Source organism: Rhinolophus sinicus, linkage group LG04, assembly GCF_036562045.2.
Source record: "Rhinolophus sinicus isolate RSC01 linkage group LG04, ASM3656204v1, whole genome shotgun sequence".
Taxonomy (NCBI): Eukaryota; Metazoa; Chordata; class Mammalia; order Chiroptera; family Rhinolophidae; genus Rhinolophus; species Rhinolophus sinicus.
Window position 1 is genome coordinate 78,039,434 of NC_133754.1, and position 18,519 is coordinate 78,057,952.

Here is an 18,519-nt window from a genome sequence, read left to right on the forward strand (position 1 = left end):
GTTTAATTTATAAATTAAGCCCAGTAAGAGATTAACAACAACTGATAATAAAATAGAACACTTATAATAACATACCGTAATAAAAGTTATGTGAATGTGGTCTCTCTCACAATCTTATTGTACTGTACTCACCCTTCTTTACAATTTTTTTCTTCCACACACTTTCACAGATGGAAGATTCATTCTGACCGCAGATCTTAGCAACCCCAGCGTATGATTTTTTTTTCCTTTCCTTATTAAGTAGAGAACTTGTGCTCTTTCACCGAAAGGAAGCACTTGATGGCTTCACTTTGGCATATCCAAATTGCCAGCATCACTTCTCTTTATGTTTTGGGGCCATTACTAAGTAAAATAATGGTTACTTGAACACCATCACTGCAATACTGAGACAATTGATCTGATCACTGAGATGGCTACTCAGTGACTGATGGGCAGGGAGCATCCACAGCATGGAGACACTGGACAAAGGGATGACTCATGCTCCGGATGGGATGGAGCAGGATGCCACAAGATTTCATCTCACTGCTCAGAATGGTGGACAATTTAAAACTTAGGAATTTTTTATTTCTGGAATTTTTCCATTTAACATTTTCAGACTGCAGTTGACTGTGGGTAACTGAAACCTCAGAAAGTGAAACTGTGGATCAGGGGGTACTACAGCATAATTCCTCCCTTTTTCTCTGGGCAGAAGAACAACGATTTCCAGCTGTAATATCTGACATTTGCCATATACAAAATTAATAAGTGTACTTTTTTATACTATCACCTAAGTCAGTGATAAAAAATTATAATGATAACAGTAGGAGAGACTCACAGGAATGTTAAGCCATCAATTACTATTGCAACCTATGTTACTAACAGCTCAATGGCCTACTCTAGACTACATCTTCTTAAGTTGCTTGTGGTAGTCTTAGATTTTAACCAATTTTAACATGCTTAAAATTAAAATATTTCCTATATGCTTCAAAAGCCTTTATTCTATAATCTCTTAAGTCTTTTTTCTGTAGGCTTTCTCAGTAAATGTTAAGAAACAAACACCATTAATTGAAATAATTTTGAGACAATATACTAGCAAAGATTTATTAGTAAAATTTCATGAAGAAATTTTCTTTCAGGCTCAAAGACCATTCGAGAGAGAAAATTACAGCATACATTCCTCTTATTTTTTATGGTTGATGGAGATGAAAAGAACGCATCGTATTATAGTTATTTCACCTCTTCCCCATAGAAAAAAAGGGCATGCCATTGTTTTTAACCAATGTATGTTGGTTTGATACTTAAAAGCCAGCATGTGGAATACTTGAAACCAAAATGTGTAATTAAAGAAAATGATATATTACCAAGTAGCTAAATTCAGTGCCATTTTTAGTTCCATATTGAGAGAAAAGGTGCCAACATTTGATCTTGTCTCTGGGGACCATGCCATTGAAGTTGTTATCACAGCTACTATTATTTTTATTGGCATGCCTTGTGTTCTCAGATACTGCCAAATATGGATGGGAAGGAGGGGTGGTGACAGCTGGTGACATGGTCCAGCAATCTGCCAGGACCTTGGAGTAAATTACAGGGGATTTTGTGAAGTGAACACAGAAGAAAGCCCCCTTGCCATCAGAAACCTAAATGTAGCTTCTGCCACCAGAACCCTGAAGAGTACACTCTCAGGATTTGGCACTTGAGTATAGTTCTTAGCATGACTGCCATTATTGGCTAAATGCTGTTTAATATTACAAGATCAAGCAAATATTCTCACAAAGATAGAAAAAAACAACATACAAGGTAATATGAGAACCAGAATCTGGTAAGAAAAACTGACTTAAAAAAATCTCAATCTGAAAATGTCTGCAATTCGGTTTTGTTTAGCCTCCAAAATCTTGGAAGTTCATCTAAGCAAGCGTAAGTCTAAAGTTTCTCTTTCTTATAATTCACCTCACATCCACCATAGTATACTTTCCCCAAAATAATCTTGGAGAAAGATTCATGAAGAACATGTTATCAGATGCTACAAGAAAAGAAAATCAGAACCTGACCTTTTATAGTTAAGAGCACAAATTTTAACACAGATTATTGGTGGCGTCTTGTGGAGCCTTTTGTTTATATTAAAAGAGACCTGGATCCCAGTCTCAATTCTGGCTCTAACTAGTTGTGGAAACTTGGCAAGTCACCGGGACTCTCTGCGGCTAATATTTCTCATTTACATAAAAATGTGAAGAGTTTGCACTAGATGGTCTCTAATGTCTCTTCCAGATTTATATTCTAGGATATGTCAATGTATTTAAAAAATATAAATGTTTAGGCTAAACCATTGAGCAAAGGTAAAAACATCTGGCATCAATAAGGCATCAACATATTAGAATATCAATGTTGTTGTTCCTTTGTTTTTATTTTAAAATAAAATATAATTACATGAGGTCAACCTATCATTGTATGCATATGATACCTTGGGTACCTTGGGTTTTGAGAGCAAAATTTCTTCATTTTATGTTTTAGTTTCAGGAATACATAAATATATATAATGCACATGTACAATGATTAGATTTTACAGAAAAAATAAGAAAAATACTTTTAAACATAGGGCAATGATTCAATGATTTGATTTGAGATATGCATCCAGATGCAACCAAGTTTTCCATGTAAAATGAAAGCATCTCATGTAAAGACTGCAGTTTGTAGCTTGGACCCCTACTAGTCTAAAGTGTCATTAGAAATACATAGTTTTCCATAAATTAGCTTTTGTTTTGGATTTCCTGCTGTGTTCACATACATGTTGACATTATGTATTAGGCAATATTCTATTCCACTATTATTTGTTATTATTTTAAGGCTAACATATCAACAGTCCAGACCTTGGTGACCCAAATACGGTTATTTAAAAATCAATATTTCTTTTGAAAGCTTTCATATTAACATGTACTCAAACTGTCATTAAGAAAAAGGGAATTATTCCAACTAAAAGAGACTTCCATATTCAAAGGAACTAACACTTGATGTAGCAAGTTCCTCTGAGTATTATAACACACTGAAATCATTAAGGTTTATGAACTATGGTATTTTTTGCTAGGGGGAGGGAGCAAGAAAGTAAGAAATGGTTGCGAATACTTTATATTTCTATGCTGTGTATTTTTCCTTTCTATCCTTTTAGCATTTTGTCTTTAATGGGAAAGTAGAATCAGATTGGCTATCACAATGTCTTCATGAACTAAATAGTGATTTAGCTATGTGCCTTTGTTTCTGCTAGAATATTTGCCTCATATTCTTTTTATAAATGTATTAAACACTATACTTTTAAATTTAATTGCATTTTTCTTCCTTAACTATGTGGATTCAGTGTAATATGTTTAAAGATGTTGCTTAGGAAATAGTAATTCCAGCTGCCCACTGACAGCCAGTGCTGAAGCCGACAGAGGCTTATGAAAATCTAGCTGTTATTTGTCACCGATGGAATTAAGTCAGGATTTCTAAAACAGACTGTTTTCCTAATGTGTCATTAGTTTTCTATTGTTTCCAGGTTCTGTTCTCTGAATGAAAGAAGCATTCATTCTCCAATCTCATGGAAAGAACAAAGTGTTCACCATCATGATTAGCTGCCCAAAGGGGCTAATCATTATCAATAAGCTGGAGAATCTTTGAGGTAACAGTTGTCAACATTAAAGAATATGGTAAGAGGACGTTTGTCAAAAACATTCAAATTGCAAAGTGAAATAATTTACATGATTTATAGACTATTCCCTGCTTGTCAAAATACTGAGTTTGTTGTTATCATGAAATGTATGTAACAGAGGATTCATTAGTGACAGTTATTAGCAGGCTTTGCTATTGAAATGCTATGAATGTACTCATTATTCAAAGGCGTGTTGTACTGACTAAGTTTTCATCTGGATTCCTCTCTTCCGTAACAGCTTTAAGAGCTACGTCCTACGTTCATGTAACAAATGTATATGTATGTTAATAAGCTATTTAAGCATAACATTTTTTCTTGGCTTGTTTTCACTTTTGGAACAAAGTAGTAAAATAGATCTGAAAATTACAATTCTTTGAAAATTTAATCATCATTACTCAAAGATCTATTAGTGATATGGAGATTCTTAAAGGAAGTTTGTTATATTCAAATATGGCAAAATCCAGAAAAACATCCCCTTCATATTAGGGGAAATTTCAAATAAGGAAATTTTACAGCATTACTTTAAAGGAAACTGTTCTCCTCCAAAAGGTTACATTTGAGAGAGATAATAGGATTTGTGAGTGTGTGTATGTGAGTGTGAGTGTGTGTGTGTGCACATGTGTGGTTGTCAAGTGGCAACTTTAAACAAAATCAATGGCCTTTCAGGAATCCAGGCACAACTAGTTTGTGCAGGTTGTTGTTCACTATCCATTCATCAGCAGACACTTAGTATGCACCTTATCAAGTTCTGCTTCAGGAGAGAAGCAGTGCGCGCAGTACCCACTTGACCCCACTCCAGCAGATAATGGTAACTTTGACAGATCATGTAAGTCTCCTTGACCATCTCAACTCACCAGTCAGGGTAGGACTGGTATTCCAGTATTCCAGCTGCCCCAATAATCTGGGATCACTTGGAAAGGCGTTTCCTTAGCTATAAACTTATCTTAACTATTATGAATGGGTATTAATGGAGCATTACTCGAAATGTATTTCAAAGCACAATACAAAGGAAAAGTGTCCTTTCTGATCCCCAGGAGACTTGCTCACACTGTCAAAGTACTTCTGTATCTGGTGATCTCAGTCTCCTTTCCTAAAAATAAATGGCCAAGTTTCCCACTTTAAACATGCATTGCTGCTCTCTCTGTGATTCTTTTCTAAGATTACAAAGCATTTCTCTGAAGAAGTAAGAAGTGCTTAAAGACATTTTTACTCTAAAAATAGAAAATGATGGTTAACATTTGTGATTATTTGAAACGATTGAACAATATGGATAGTTTTTATGTTCAAATTCTATGTAATTCACATAGGCTAACTAACCTCATCATGCAGTTAGTTAAAACTACAAATGTAGCAATGAAAAGATTAAGGATCTAGAATGAAATTAAATGACCCAATGGAAAAGACCTATAGCATTTTCAGTCACCTCAGCAGTAAGTGATTCCAATACTTTTTTATAAAAAAATGTGCTTACCACCTTTATGATATAATTGTGAACCTCCTATGGTATTATTATTTTATAAATATTTTTATATGTATAATTTTTTCCTGGAGATAATTGACTTAAAAATTCAAATACCCTTATTTTAAAAGGAAATTTTACAGCATTACTTTAAAGGAAAAATCAGTATCTCCTAATATAAATAGAAGACAACAATAAGAATAAATGAAAGAAACTGTAAACAAAGTTATTAAAATCTACATAGAATTTATTGTCAGCCAAATTGTTATTTGTGAAAGAAGTGTGAAAGACATGTGTCATGACATGCTAACATTGACTGAGACCTTCCTCATGACATAATTATATACAACAGAACAAGCATTCAAAAAAAATAATAAATTTCTCATTTTCTCATTTAATCTTATTTATTCTCCTGCCCATGTACCACCTGTAAATTCTTAAATTTTATGAGATACAATGCCCTATGATATAGTGGGGAAAACTTCCAGGCTCAAAATAAGGACACCTAGATTATGGTCCGTGTTTTAATATTTGTTGGCTGTAACATTGAATAAGTCACTCATTCTCTGGGCCTAAGACTTTTCTTCCTAAAACCTGTGGATAATAATATTTGATTTATTAGGTTCTTATAAGGAATCATAGCAGTTAACATTAATTGAGCATTTACATTTTATCAGGCACATTAATTATTTTGTTAAATATTCCCAAGAGCTGTATTATTCCTAATCTTGTTTATATCGACGAGGACACTCAGGTTTATGGAGATTAAGCACTTTGCTCAAAATTACACAGGTAGGTAAGTGACAGAGGAGGGATACCAACTCAAATCTTACTGCTTTGAGGGCCTGTGCTTACAAACGGTACTTCTAAAAATATATGGCAATGTCATATAAAAATTTAACATTCTACTTTCTCTTATAAGATTGTGAGATCATTGTGGTAAAGACTGCATCTTACTCATCCCTGTGAATTCAGTGTGTAGCAGGGATATTCAGTAATTGCTAAATTTAATAGACTTAAATTGACGATGTGATTGGAAATAATTAAAAGGAAATCCCTGTGAAAAACAGATAAAAATCTGCAAGAGACAAAACTACTTGTGTCCTTTTTTTCTCAGCATGAAGGGTCCCATAACCTACACTCAGGTGCAGTGGGTAGTCTTGGCTCTCCTTCTATTGCCCTGGGAAATGTAGCACAATCTGTGAAAGGCTTCCTCTTCTATAGTGGCACAGGAGGCCTAGTGAAAGTGATACAGGGGAGAACGAGCTCACTCATGGACGAAGGAGCAGAAAGGCCAGGTTAGAGACAGCCAATGTCATGCCAGGCTGGCTGATGGACAAAGACACCAGGAGAGGAGAGCAGTTCCCTCTTAGGAAACCTGGATAAGTCATCAGGGGAAAAAATCTAACAGGTAAAGGAAAGATGGCTTCAAAGGTCTTATCTTTAAAAACACTGGATATTTTTTCAGAAAACATTTTAGTACTACACAAAAGTCAAAAAAATACATTTGTTCTTTGATTCGCTGTTGGATGTGTGCCTAAAATGCACAATGGGAGGGTCTCAAAGTAATATTCTTTTCACCTTTAGGCCCAATTCAATAATGGCAAGTGCACATGCTGACCGCTTTGATTATCAAATGCAGAGCAACAAGAGCTGTATCTCCCAAAAACTTTTGAAATACAGAAACACATGGATTTTAAAAATTTCTTCGAAATATATTAATAGAGTACTCATAAATGATTGGAAAGAAAGAAGAGATATCATTTCTTTTCACAGTTTTAAAGCTATTTACTGGGTATACTTTATAAATAAAATTCTTAAAGCACGTATGTAATATTATCTAAAATTAAAGGAAAGGAACAAACAGAAACACGACTATAAATTCTTATGGGAATTTTAAATCTAGTTAGCCAATAATCCCAAAGTAACATTTCTTTTCACTTCTAGATGTTAACTACAAAAAGAGTTCTAGCTAGACAAACTCAAAAAAGAAAACCAATGAATATCATAACTTGTTTCCCTCAGATAGAATATCTAGATGATATTCTATCACAATATATTGATTTCAATATACCTGAGAATTGATTTTTCGGGCCACATTTAGTTTTATGTGGTAATACTTAAAATTTGTCCTTATGTCAGCTTTTGTCAAAACACATAATCCTAGTTATTATTCTGGTTTTAGCAGGAAAATCTTACTCTAATGCCCAAACTGCCTTTTATGCACTCTCCTAGTCTCCTACCATTCTCCTTTTTAAATAGTCATCAGGAATATAATTAAATGCTCAGTGTTTGTATTCTCTGAAATATAATCTCAAAGAGAGCAAGAACTGTGTTGTCCACTGCTGGATCTATCATAGTGTCTCAATAAATAAATGTTGTCGCTCAATAAACAAATTTTGAATGAATGATGGAAGGATGGATGGATGGTCACTTCCTTTTCTGGTGTTACATTACTAAGTTACCAAAGAAGAATCTGGAATCTTATTCTTAAGGAAGAGAGACAAAGCATATAGACATTCCAACTCTGTAGACATTCTAAGATTATGTAGGAACAATAAATAAACTAGAAGAGTACATGCATTTGAATTTTATTTTATCTCTTGTAATCTAGGATGAGAACTTTGTTTGAATATAGATTCAATGGAACTTAAAGGTTTTATGCTGAATTCATTCCTAAAATTCCTAGCAATCTATTTTTTAACCTTATTTATGCCAGTTACTTTTCCTTTCACTTCTCTTTATGTAGCTATTTTTCTCAGACTATACTGCTCTCAGTACCACGAATGTAAAAGCAAATGACATATGCAACACCAATTAAATATTTATGCAATGTAACACTGACATGGTAAATATTGTATTATGCTTTCCACTTGTCATTAGTCAGGACATGTTGCTACATTCTGCAAAACTGATAGCCTAAAACAGAGAAAACAGCGCTGTATTTCACACACAAGATAAATTTGTCTGGCACAAACTGAAGTTTAGCTGACTTTAAAGGTAGTTCTTATTTTTGCTGTCCTTGAATGCTTTTCAAGTCAGGGAGATCCTTATATTTGAATGGTAAAAATGGTCTGTTTGAATATAGTATTTCTCATATATTATTTATTCAGCTGACTTCATATTGAGCTAAGAGTAAAATAAATTATTTTAGGCGAGGAGAGGAGGAGTATACTTCCTACATTCCTATCATTTCTAGAATTTGGTAGGGATTTCTTTTTTATATATAGTAATAAATATTCGGATAAACTTAAAACTACACATTTTTACGTGTGCTAATAAAAAACAACAACAATTTATAATGTTAAAAGAATCGATTGTGCAATATATAGCTTTTCCCCACTTTAGGTTCAATTCAGAAGGCACTGATGTGATTATACAGAGTTGGCTACAGAATGAACTGAATTTTAAGTGACTTCTCAATCTTTTGTAGGTTTCTATGATACGCTAGACAGAGAAAACTAATACTGTCTACGAATTAATAGAGTTCATTTTGAAAGTTACAACAGACTGCAAACATGACAAGATAGCCAAAATTTCTGTAGGTGTGTGTGTGTGTGTGTGAGTGTGTGTGTGTGATGCACAACTCCATCCTTACGAAGTGCTGTCCTTAATAAGAAAAAAAAAATACAACCATCTAGAGTGGGTTTTTGTTGGTTTTCTCCTTTTTGAATTTGCAGAATCAGAGTACTGCAGTAGTATGCTTTATCATATTACTATTATCCTCCTTTCCTAGAGGTAAACTGTTTTATTTGGAGTTGTTAATCACCACTGAATCAAGTTTAAATCTGTCTTTAATTTCATGTATGCAAGGATAAAACACAATATTGATTTAAAATTTTTAGTTTACAATTTTCAATCCTCCAAAAATAGGCAATATATTTTTTCCACAATGTGATGAAATCACATTAGTATTAAAATGCTACCATTCCATCTCAAAATGCATTTTCTGAATGTAATGCAATTAGGAGTTAAGGGAAGAAGCTGTAGTGAAAAATGGTATGTAATTCATTGCTCAGTTGTGTTCTATTACCTAATAAAATAGCACTTTTATTACAAAGAAATGTCCAAAAAAAAAAGGAATGTCACATTTTATTTTGCTACATATATTTAAATGGTTGATTTTTCATGAAGCATAAAGGAATGGCGTATTTTTCTTTCTGACCCTGAGTTGCATATATATAGCTAGTACCGTAATCAATTTCAAGGTACACAGAGAGGTAAAAATGTTCATAAAATGCAAATAGACACAGAAGTAGGACAGATAACTGCTACTGAATCATACTGCAATGAACCTGGATTCGACAGGTTATGTTTTGCTAGATGTAGGGAACGCTTATGTTGTTAAACAGCCTTTTTAGCAGACATATGACAACATCTATTTTAGGAATCAGTTGGTAGCAGCTGTTCAGAGGAGATAAATAACTACATATGTATTTTTTTTTCAATGAAATAGAACATTGAAAATGTAAGTATTTCTTTGGTTAGCAGCATGTCAGGAGTTACTAAGAAAAAACAATGTTGACTTATTTCTTGCCATTGGGAAATGAGCTAACCAACCAGTCCCTTAAAAGTTCAGATTTTTGTGGGGGAAAGAAAAAAAACAACAACTATGGAGGGTTTAGTGGGAAATGGGAAGTGACTGTTAAAGAATACAAAGAATACAGGGTTTCTTTTTGGGGTGATGGAAATGTTCTAAAATTGATTTTAACACTGTGTGAATATACTAAACACAGTGTTAATTTGAATTGTACATTTTAAATGAGTGAACTGTAGGGTGTGTGAATTATATCTTAATAAACCTGTTATAAAAATTGTTGTCAAATGAATTATTGGCTGGGATAAACTAAGCTGAAAATTGAGAAAATAGGCTAACATAATATAACTTGATACAATTTTTGTTCTCTCTAGTATTCTTTCAGTTTAAAGAAAATGTTTAAACTTTTGATGCTACTCTACATGGGAAATTATCTGAATTTTCAGACTCTACCTGGAAGTGTCTGGAAATGTTAATGAGGTGAACTGCCCATAAATGGCGTTATTTGAACTTTCACTTGACTTTGTTGCAGTTTTAACTGGTGTTAACCTAATAATCCAAACATTTATTTCATTTGTATTTAATATTTCAATAATGTTTTATGGTTTATAAGATGTCTGGGCATTTTTCTATGTGTAGAGCATCAACATTTCAGGTTGTCCTCCATCTTCTGTGAGTCAAGAACAGTCATCAAAACTCCTACTCATTCCGTAACTGAGAACAGACGCAGAAGCAACAGTAATCTACAGACTTTCTTTTCAATCCATTCTTTGGTGAGCAATTGCTGGCTATTGCCCATCTTTACAATTTCCTAATTATTAGAACAGAAAAAAAAAGAAGACGGATGAGTAAGTTAGGGACCCAGAAAATGTGGAACAAGTATTTTATTGATAGGTCTCTATCACTAACTATTATTACTGAATTTAACATTTGTGTTCAGGAATCAGTAGAATTTTCATTGTGCAAAGATATACCAACTTAAAGATTAATGTATTAGGGAAGGATTTTAATTGGGAGCTCAGCAATGTAAAGAAAATCATAATGTGACTGCTGAAAAGAAGTCTGCCATATGTCCAAGCTTGGACATTTGATTTTTAAGACTTAGGATATGATAAACCATGGCTCATCTATTATGTGTCAGCTATAATTCTCAATTCTGTTCACTCCTGTATCCCAATAGGGCCTCATCATCTCACATGTAGGTTGTCTAACAGGTTGTCTACACTTGTACTGTCCAAATGGTAGCCATTAGCCACACGTGGGGTTTCCCAGCGGGAACGCCCACCCATTCTCAGGAATTTTTTTTGCTTTCCCGTTACCGAATCCCAAGAAAAGGTGGTCGGGAAATTGGGAAAATCAGCTCCTTGAACCCATAATACTCACAATGGGAAATAAACGTACTATTCACAATGTATCTCTTAGACATTTTTCCTATTTATTGCTAGGGTTTCCGGGCAGGAATTCCCGTCCATTCTTGGGAATTTTTTTTCTCTTTTCTGCTCCTGAATCCCAAGAAAAGTTGGTCTGGAAATCAGGAAAATTGGCTCCTTGAACCCAGGTGTTTGGTAGTATCGGCCGTCACTTTGTAGACACGATTCATCATGGAGAACAGAAAACAGTTTCTATCTCAGGACGTGGGAATGGGAAAGTAGAAAACATTCCTGAGAACGGGTGGGAACTCCCGCCTGGAAACCCTAGCCACACGTGTCTGTTTGAGTTTAAATTACTTAATGACAATAAAATTTAAACTCCAGTCCCTCAGTTGCACTAGCCACATTTCAAGTTCTCAATAGCCACATGTGTCTAGTAGTTACTGAATTAGTGAAGACACAGGATTATTATTATTAAATGTAACATTTGACAGGGCTGGCCTAGAGCCTTGCTAATTCCACTGCCGTCTACAGCTGCATCACCTGGGAGCCCAGCTGAAATGCAGACTCTTGCTTCTCACTTCAGATCTGCTGAATCAGAATATGCATCTTAACAAGATCCCCACGTGATTCCTTGGCACATTAAAATTTGAACAGTACAAGTCTGGACTTCCTTCCTTCACATGACATGTTCTGGAATGCCATAAAGCAATCTTTTACAAACAAACGGGATTCTTTTTCATTGCTATGCTTGAATTTCTTCAGTTGCTTCCCTATTTTCAATTCTTCCAAAACCTCATGGGAGACAGTAGAGTGTAAAGGGGTCCTCGGTACTTTCCAGTCCAGTCCCATCATTTACTGGCTGTGTGACTTCAGGTGAGGTGCCTCTCTAAGTGATAGATTCCTATGTGTTAAATGGGGATAACAACTCATAGGGTGGTTGTGAAAATTAAATGAGGTGATTCATACACAGCTTCATACACAATGCTTGGCACACTGTGTGCTCCCCACATGCACCACTGGAGATATTTCATGGTTCTTCCTTTCCTTGCCTTGGATGACCTCTTCCCAAGATGATCTCCCACTAACCATTTTGACATTAAACCCAGCGAACTGAATTTCTCTTCACCTTTTAAGTACCACCTGCTAGATCAAGTCTTTCCCCAATATCTTCACCAGAGATAGGTATTTCCCCTTGTCTTTTGTTTTTTGCTATGAACCATGCTGCTATGAAATCATGTACTATTAAAAGTGTGTTTGCTTACATGTCTTCATCACTTGACTATGAATTTCTAGAACGAAGAGCTAATTTGAACCTCTAACATCCATCAGAGTGCCCAGAAAATGTTGACCTAGCAATGCTTATTGAACAAACATAAAAGTACTGGAAGAATATTTAAGTGAATTTTTAAAAATAATGGAGTAAATAAGGATCTATAACATAAAAATCAGAAATTATAAAGGAAAAATTAAAAAATTTGACTACTTAAAAATTCTGTATGGTATACGCATAACAATTATGAACAAAGCTAGTAATAAATTGGAAAAAATATATAACGTATTTGACAAGTGATTCATATCCTTTATAAATAAACACTTGCAACTCACAAAATGGAGAAAATTTACAACAGAAAAATGGGGGGAAACTTGGCTGTTCACACACACAAAAATAAATACAAATGGTCAATAAGTACATGAAAAGATATTCAGCACTACTAGTATAAATGAAAACAACAATAAAATGTTTTGACTTAAGAGATGGGCAACGGTTAAAAATACTGATAATAAGTAGCATTGGTAATTGTGTAAATTGAGGGTACTTTGGCCATGGTTTGGAGAATTTAAAACATGCCTACCCTTTGGAACAGCCAATTTCTATCAAATAATTTATTCTGATCAAATATTTGATCAACGGAACACACATGCACACACAACACACAGTTACATGCATAAGAAACTAGTAACTGCATTTTGGGGAACTGATTGACAGTCACTAAATAAAATTATACGTATAGGATGTTTAATGAATGATAAGTGAGAAAGCCTGGTACAAAATGCATTAAAATTATGGAACTCTAGGTGAATAGGAAAGTATCTGGAAGGACATACAACAAATAGTTAACAGTGATTACCCACGCAAAAAACAACAGTGACTTATGGGAATTAATTTTCACTTTCTTTTTTGTCCTTCCTTTAATCTCTGAAATTTTTATGGGAATAGGAAAAACAAATGAATAACAAAGCCTGTCCCCCTCCATCCTCCATTTCAGAAGTTATTTACCTTTACTGTCTTGAGAAAACTTTATCTTAGAGAAGAGACATGTTAATGCTACATCCTTATAACTTCTCATGACCTTACTGGAAAGCGAGAAAGAAAATTCTGGGATTTTTCCAGAAATATTTCCTCAAGCTTCTAATTTTACTTATTTCTCAAGTCTTTGACTTTATATTGACAGTCAATATGAGAGAAGGGGACACCTAAGGGAATGGGGAAAAAAATGTAAGGATGATTGCACTTGTGTTAAAGGTTGTGAGGTCAACTAAATGATGACATTGGTTTCCCCAATGATTCTGGAGTTTATCAGAGTGATCTAGCTGGACAGGCAGTGTCCCTTTCTATTGCTGCTTTACATGCACACTCAATAGAAAGGACAACGTTCCCTGAGAGAAGTGCCCTATTCTTTTTTTTTCAAGGGTGAAAGTGGTATCTGCAGTCTGAAAAGATTCATCATGCTAACCGAGGAAGAAGTGAAATTCGGCCCTTGATTTAAACAAAAAACACTGAGTTAGTGTGCTAGTCATTTAAGCACAGGAAGACTAGTAAAACTTCTAAGTATATTTTTGCTTAATCAAAGCAAAAGTGTGAGATAATTCTTTGATGATAAAAGTAATTTTTGCCTGGTAACACTTCGATTGTTATCACCTTAATTTCTAGCACAATAACTGGATCATAACACATGCTCAACAAATATCTCTACATGAGTAGACTAACTATAAATTTTGTATGTTTCCATATTGGGAAAGAAAAATCAAAGGAGACTTTTTTGGGAGTGGCACTAGTAGGAAAAAAGGAGGCTGCTAACTACTAAATTGTAAAAACAGGCAATTTGAAAAAAAAACATTTGAGTTTTTACTTAGAAGTCTAATACTCAATTATAGTCACTAATGGATCCTTGAAAAGAGTACAAGTCTCACAAATAATAGTGATCTAATCTCACAGTAAAATGCTGTTTTTTTCATGTTAGTCACAGAGTGTATAACTATTAAATGGTATCAGAGCTGATTTTCAAAATATTTAACAACTGGTAGGACACGGGCACTTAACAATCAGAAATGATGGCCGAGAACACATCAACAGCACAGACACTGAATTCCAGCCCTGCACAATATTTATCTGTTAGACATGTACTACTGTTAGAAAATCCCCTACAAATATATCTGCTTAATTTATTCCATGCCATTTATGACTGATGCATTTCAGGACCATCAAAAATTCTTTAGCAGCACACAGCTGACAAAAATAAATAATTTATATAGCTAACTAGGAGAGATTCTCTTAATGGCTGGATACTTTCTAGCTGAATCCTAGAAATCAGCCTCTGAACACCGACTTTTTTTGTGGTCATAGTCCTCATTTACCTTGAGTGTTATGAAATAACACAGCATTGTTTCATTAGTGTGTGATCTTGGCCATGTACCTGGTTTGACCATTTTTATAAGGAGGGAGTTAACTTAGATTGAAAAATAACAAAAAGGTTCCATCTTGCTTTTATCACTGATGGACAGTGGCTCCAGGAGGTGCTGCGTGAAGCACTGCGTTGAGGATAATGAGGCTGGATCCCAGGTCAGCGGGAAAGAGGGCCCTGATTCATTAGTGACGTCTGCCAAGGCAGAAGAATTGGAAGTAATAGTACGTAACAGGCCACCTCGTTGCCGTTCCTGACTCAATTATTTCTAAAGATCCTTCACGCTCTAAAATTCTGCATTTCTCTTAAATGTTGTGACTCAAAATGGTTATTTCACTTTCCAAAGTACATAATTTATAACTAAGGAGTATTGCAGTTAATGATAGAAACTGGTTCACTACACAAGCATCATACTATTTTACATGCAGCTCTGTAATACATACTCTGATTCAGTTATAGAATTTCATGGGGCATCACAAATAGCTTTGTAAACTTGAAAATGCATCACTGACTGTTGTTCTTGTTGGATAAACCACACAGCCTGTGATTTATCTCCGGGGACACCATTAGCATTTTGACGATGTAGGACTTTCCCTACACTTAGAAGTAGATTAAAAATCTGATGTGGTCATTTTTGACACTTTAAAAAGCGACTTCCAATAGTTTGAATGCTCGTATATGTATAAAACAGTTAAATAAAAGGAGTATTTATAACTTCGATTAGCGGCTTCTATCATTCGGGTTACCATGAAGTGAAAAACATGATCAACACTACATCAGAAAAGCTGAAAAATCCACAACTATGAACAAGCAGATAATGCTGTCACTGTTTTACAGATGTATAGTTCTCAGGAGATGGTTCCTGAGTGCAAGATGACGGTCCTGAGTGATGAGCTTTACACTTAGAGAGCTGAGTTAGCGGAACGACAGTGATATCACAAGCAGCACAGAGTTCCCTATTGGTTATGCATTGTGGGGGATTCCTGCATTGTGCTCCTTCCTGCAACTGCGTGAATTATTTTATGTGCATGAAATGACAGAGTTACCCATGTTTCATGAGGGATAAGTCAAACACAATTGTACACTACGGTCTGTGTCCAAGAATATAACTTGTTCTTCAGGCAAGTGCAGCTTTTCTACTTATCTAAATTTGTGGAAGATGATTTCAAATACCCTGCAATTTATCATGTATTATTACGAACCCCTTCCCCAGGAAATAGAGCCTCCTCATATACTTCTTGACCAAATACAGAGATAAAACCCACAAAACAATATAACATCCCGAGTTACAGACAAAGTAATTCTAAAACTTGGTTCTTACCTATAAAATACGATAGAAGTATTGCCAGGAGCACGGAGACCCCTACAGCACACAGTGCGGTACACTTCCAACTACAGTACTTGGAGGACTTCTTGAATTTGAAAGCACTTCTTGATAGGGTGTTTCTAGGTAGTGGCCGGGTAGGCGGTGAGTAAACAGAGCCAGATGCCATTGTGTATCCTGGGGTTGCAGTACTGAACAGTGGCGTTGTCCCTGTTCCTGTTTTGAATAGGAAATGCCTGTGGGACAGGAGAATATCATTATACAGTATCAATAGAAAAGTATGTGTACTTGATACAACTATGTTAAAATGTGGAGAGACAGCTATGGATTAGCTCTCCTGTCTTTTAATCCTGCCTGTAGATAATTAAAAAAACAACTAGAAATTAAGTAAATGTTTTAACTAAAAAAAACCCAACTCACAAAAATGACTCCGACGAAGGAGACTGATTTGTAACATATACAGCAGTACTTACGCACACAAGAGATGAGTGTCCCTTCAGGGAGCTATCTTGAGAAACGATAGAGTTATTCTGATTTTACCATTTCCTGCACAAAACTATTTCGGAACTTCCCTTTATGAAGTGCCTGAAGAACATCTTCACATTTCGTTTAAGAAAACCCATCTTATTATTTTATAGCTATATGTGTAATTATTATTATTTGAGAATACATACTCATATAAACACAAGAATGCATGACCACTCTGATGCTCTGCAGACTGATACATTCTCTGGATATCCACGGAAACATTCTAACCCTACCCTGCTCCCCCACTAACGGGTGCTGTCAAGTTTGGGCACAGCCCGCTGGTCAGTCCTCAAGGGATGCCCACCAACTTTATTTTTCGCTTATGTCAAACATAACCAGGAAGGTAAATCTGCTGGGGGGGAAGAGAAAGGAAGGAACACTTTCCAAAACCAACCTAAATAAATGAAGAGGTCGGCGAAGCAGGTTTCAGATCAAACTTAGAACAACTGAGCCATAAACAGTGGAGCAAACTGCCTCTAAAAGTTGTATGCTCTCTGCCGTTGAAAATGTTTAAGCAGAAATTGAATGATCACATAACAAGAGTGCTGTATAAGGAATTCTTTACGAAAGACGACTAATTTTAAGATTCCAATTAACAATAGAAGTCCCCTGATTTAAAAAAAAAAGCACCATGTTTTCCATGGTTTCCATTTCATATTATGCTGGTAATTTATAGTGTATTCAGTTTGTGTCTTAACAGTTCTTATTACGTTCCCTAATAACACGTTCAATGAAGTAACACACTGTGCTCTTTCTTCCATATTCAGAGTGTTATAGGTTTTCTGGAATATTCTACCATGGTACAGTACAGTCTTTATACAAGATGATTTTAGATGGTACACAGCTGAATATTTTCAAATTTAATACTCATGTACTCATTTTAATGTGCATTAGAAAATAGACTGAATATATTAAACAAATTAAGGGCTAAAAGGGCTGAACTTGGAAGTTACACTGCTGAGGTTCAAATCCTGCTTTACTCCTTACTAGGTACGTGTCCTTGGGCCATTTGCTTTCCTTCTCTCTGTTTTGTTTTTGAATTTGTAAAATGGGGACAGTAATATTATCTCTCTCTCAGAGGTTGTTATCAGGCTTAAATAAGTTAATATTTTCTGTAAAGTGCTTAGAATATATTATAGTAAGCACAATATAAGTGTTTGATAAATTAAAGAAGAATCAAACTCATGATTTTATATATATTATTGCTTAGGAAAGGCAAACCAGGTATTTAAGTAACAGAGTCCATTTCCAGAAAATTACTATGTGTAGCTGGTGTACAGACATGGAGAAAGTCATGAAAGTTTGTCTAACACAGGTATAGAGAAAATAATTCAGGATTAGAGATTAGAAGATCGGGTTTTAAGTTCTTGGTCTTTCATTTCCTAGTTATACGATCTTAAAAAGCCTTATTATTATTATTTTTTTTAATTTGTAAAACGGAGCTAATTATTTACTTATCTCATAGGGCTATAAATCAGTTAATGCATCTAAAAATGTTTTATCAACTACAAAATTAGAACAGATGCAAATGATAAGTTACTATTTCAGTACTATGAATCCATTTTCCCCATGGAACTCCTTTCTAAACAAATGTAAAAGTTTATAGCCTGAATTAAATAGTCTGTTGGAAGCAGTATTTTCAGCACCTACTACCATACTCATATCCAGCATGGTTAGTGAGAATGTGGGTTCTGGAATGAGACTCCCTGGGTTCAAATCCAGACCATCTATAACTAGCTGGATGATGTTTGGTAAGTTAGTTAAATTTTCTGTGTCTTGGTTTTATCATCTGTAAAATGGCCATACTAATAGTACCTCCTATTATAGGCATTTTATGAGGATTAAATGAAATAACATAGATGACATATTTACATGTATTACCGTTCAGTATCCAGCACAAGATAAATGCTCAATAAGCATTAATTCGTTTTCTTCCTGAATTCTCTTATGTAATCTA

At 34.8% G+C, this 18,519-nt stretch overlaps 1 protein-coding gene across 18 annotated transcripts in view; it reads right to left on the reverse strand.

The window, feature by feature from the left end:
• TENM3 (teneurin transmembrane protein 3) overlaps positions 1 to 18,519 on the reverse strand; it is a 2,352,866-nt gene that overhangs the window by 141,452 nt on the left and 2,192,895 nt on the right. For all 18 annotated transcript variants that reach the window (XM_074329882.1, XM_074329881.1, XM_074329880.1 and 15 more), the window contains one exon: positions 16,032 to 16,270. In XM_074329882.1, the coding sequence (XP_074185983.1) occupies positions 16,032 to 16,270 (239 nt within the window). The remainder of the gene's footprint in view (positions 1 to 16,031; positions 16,271 to 18,519) is intronic.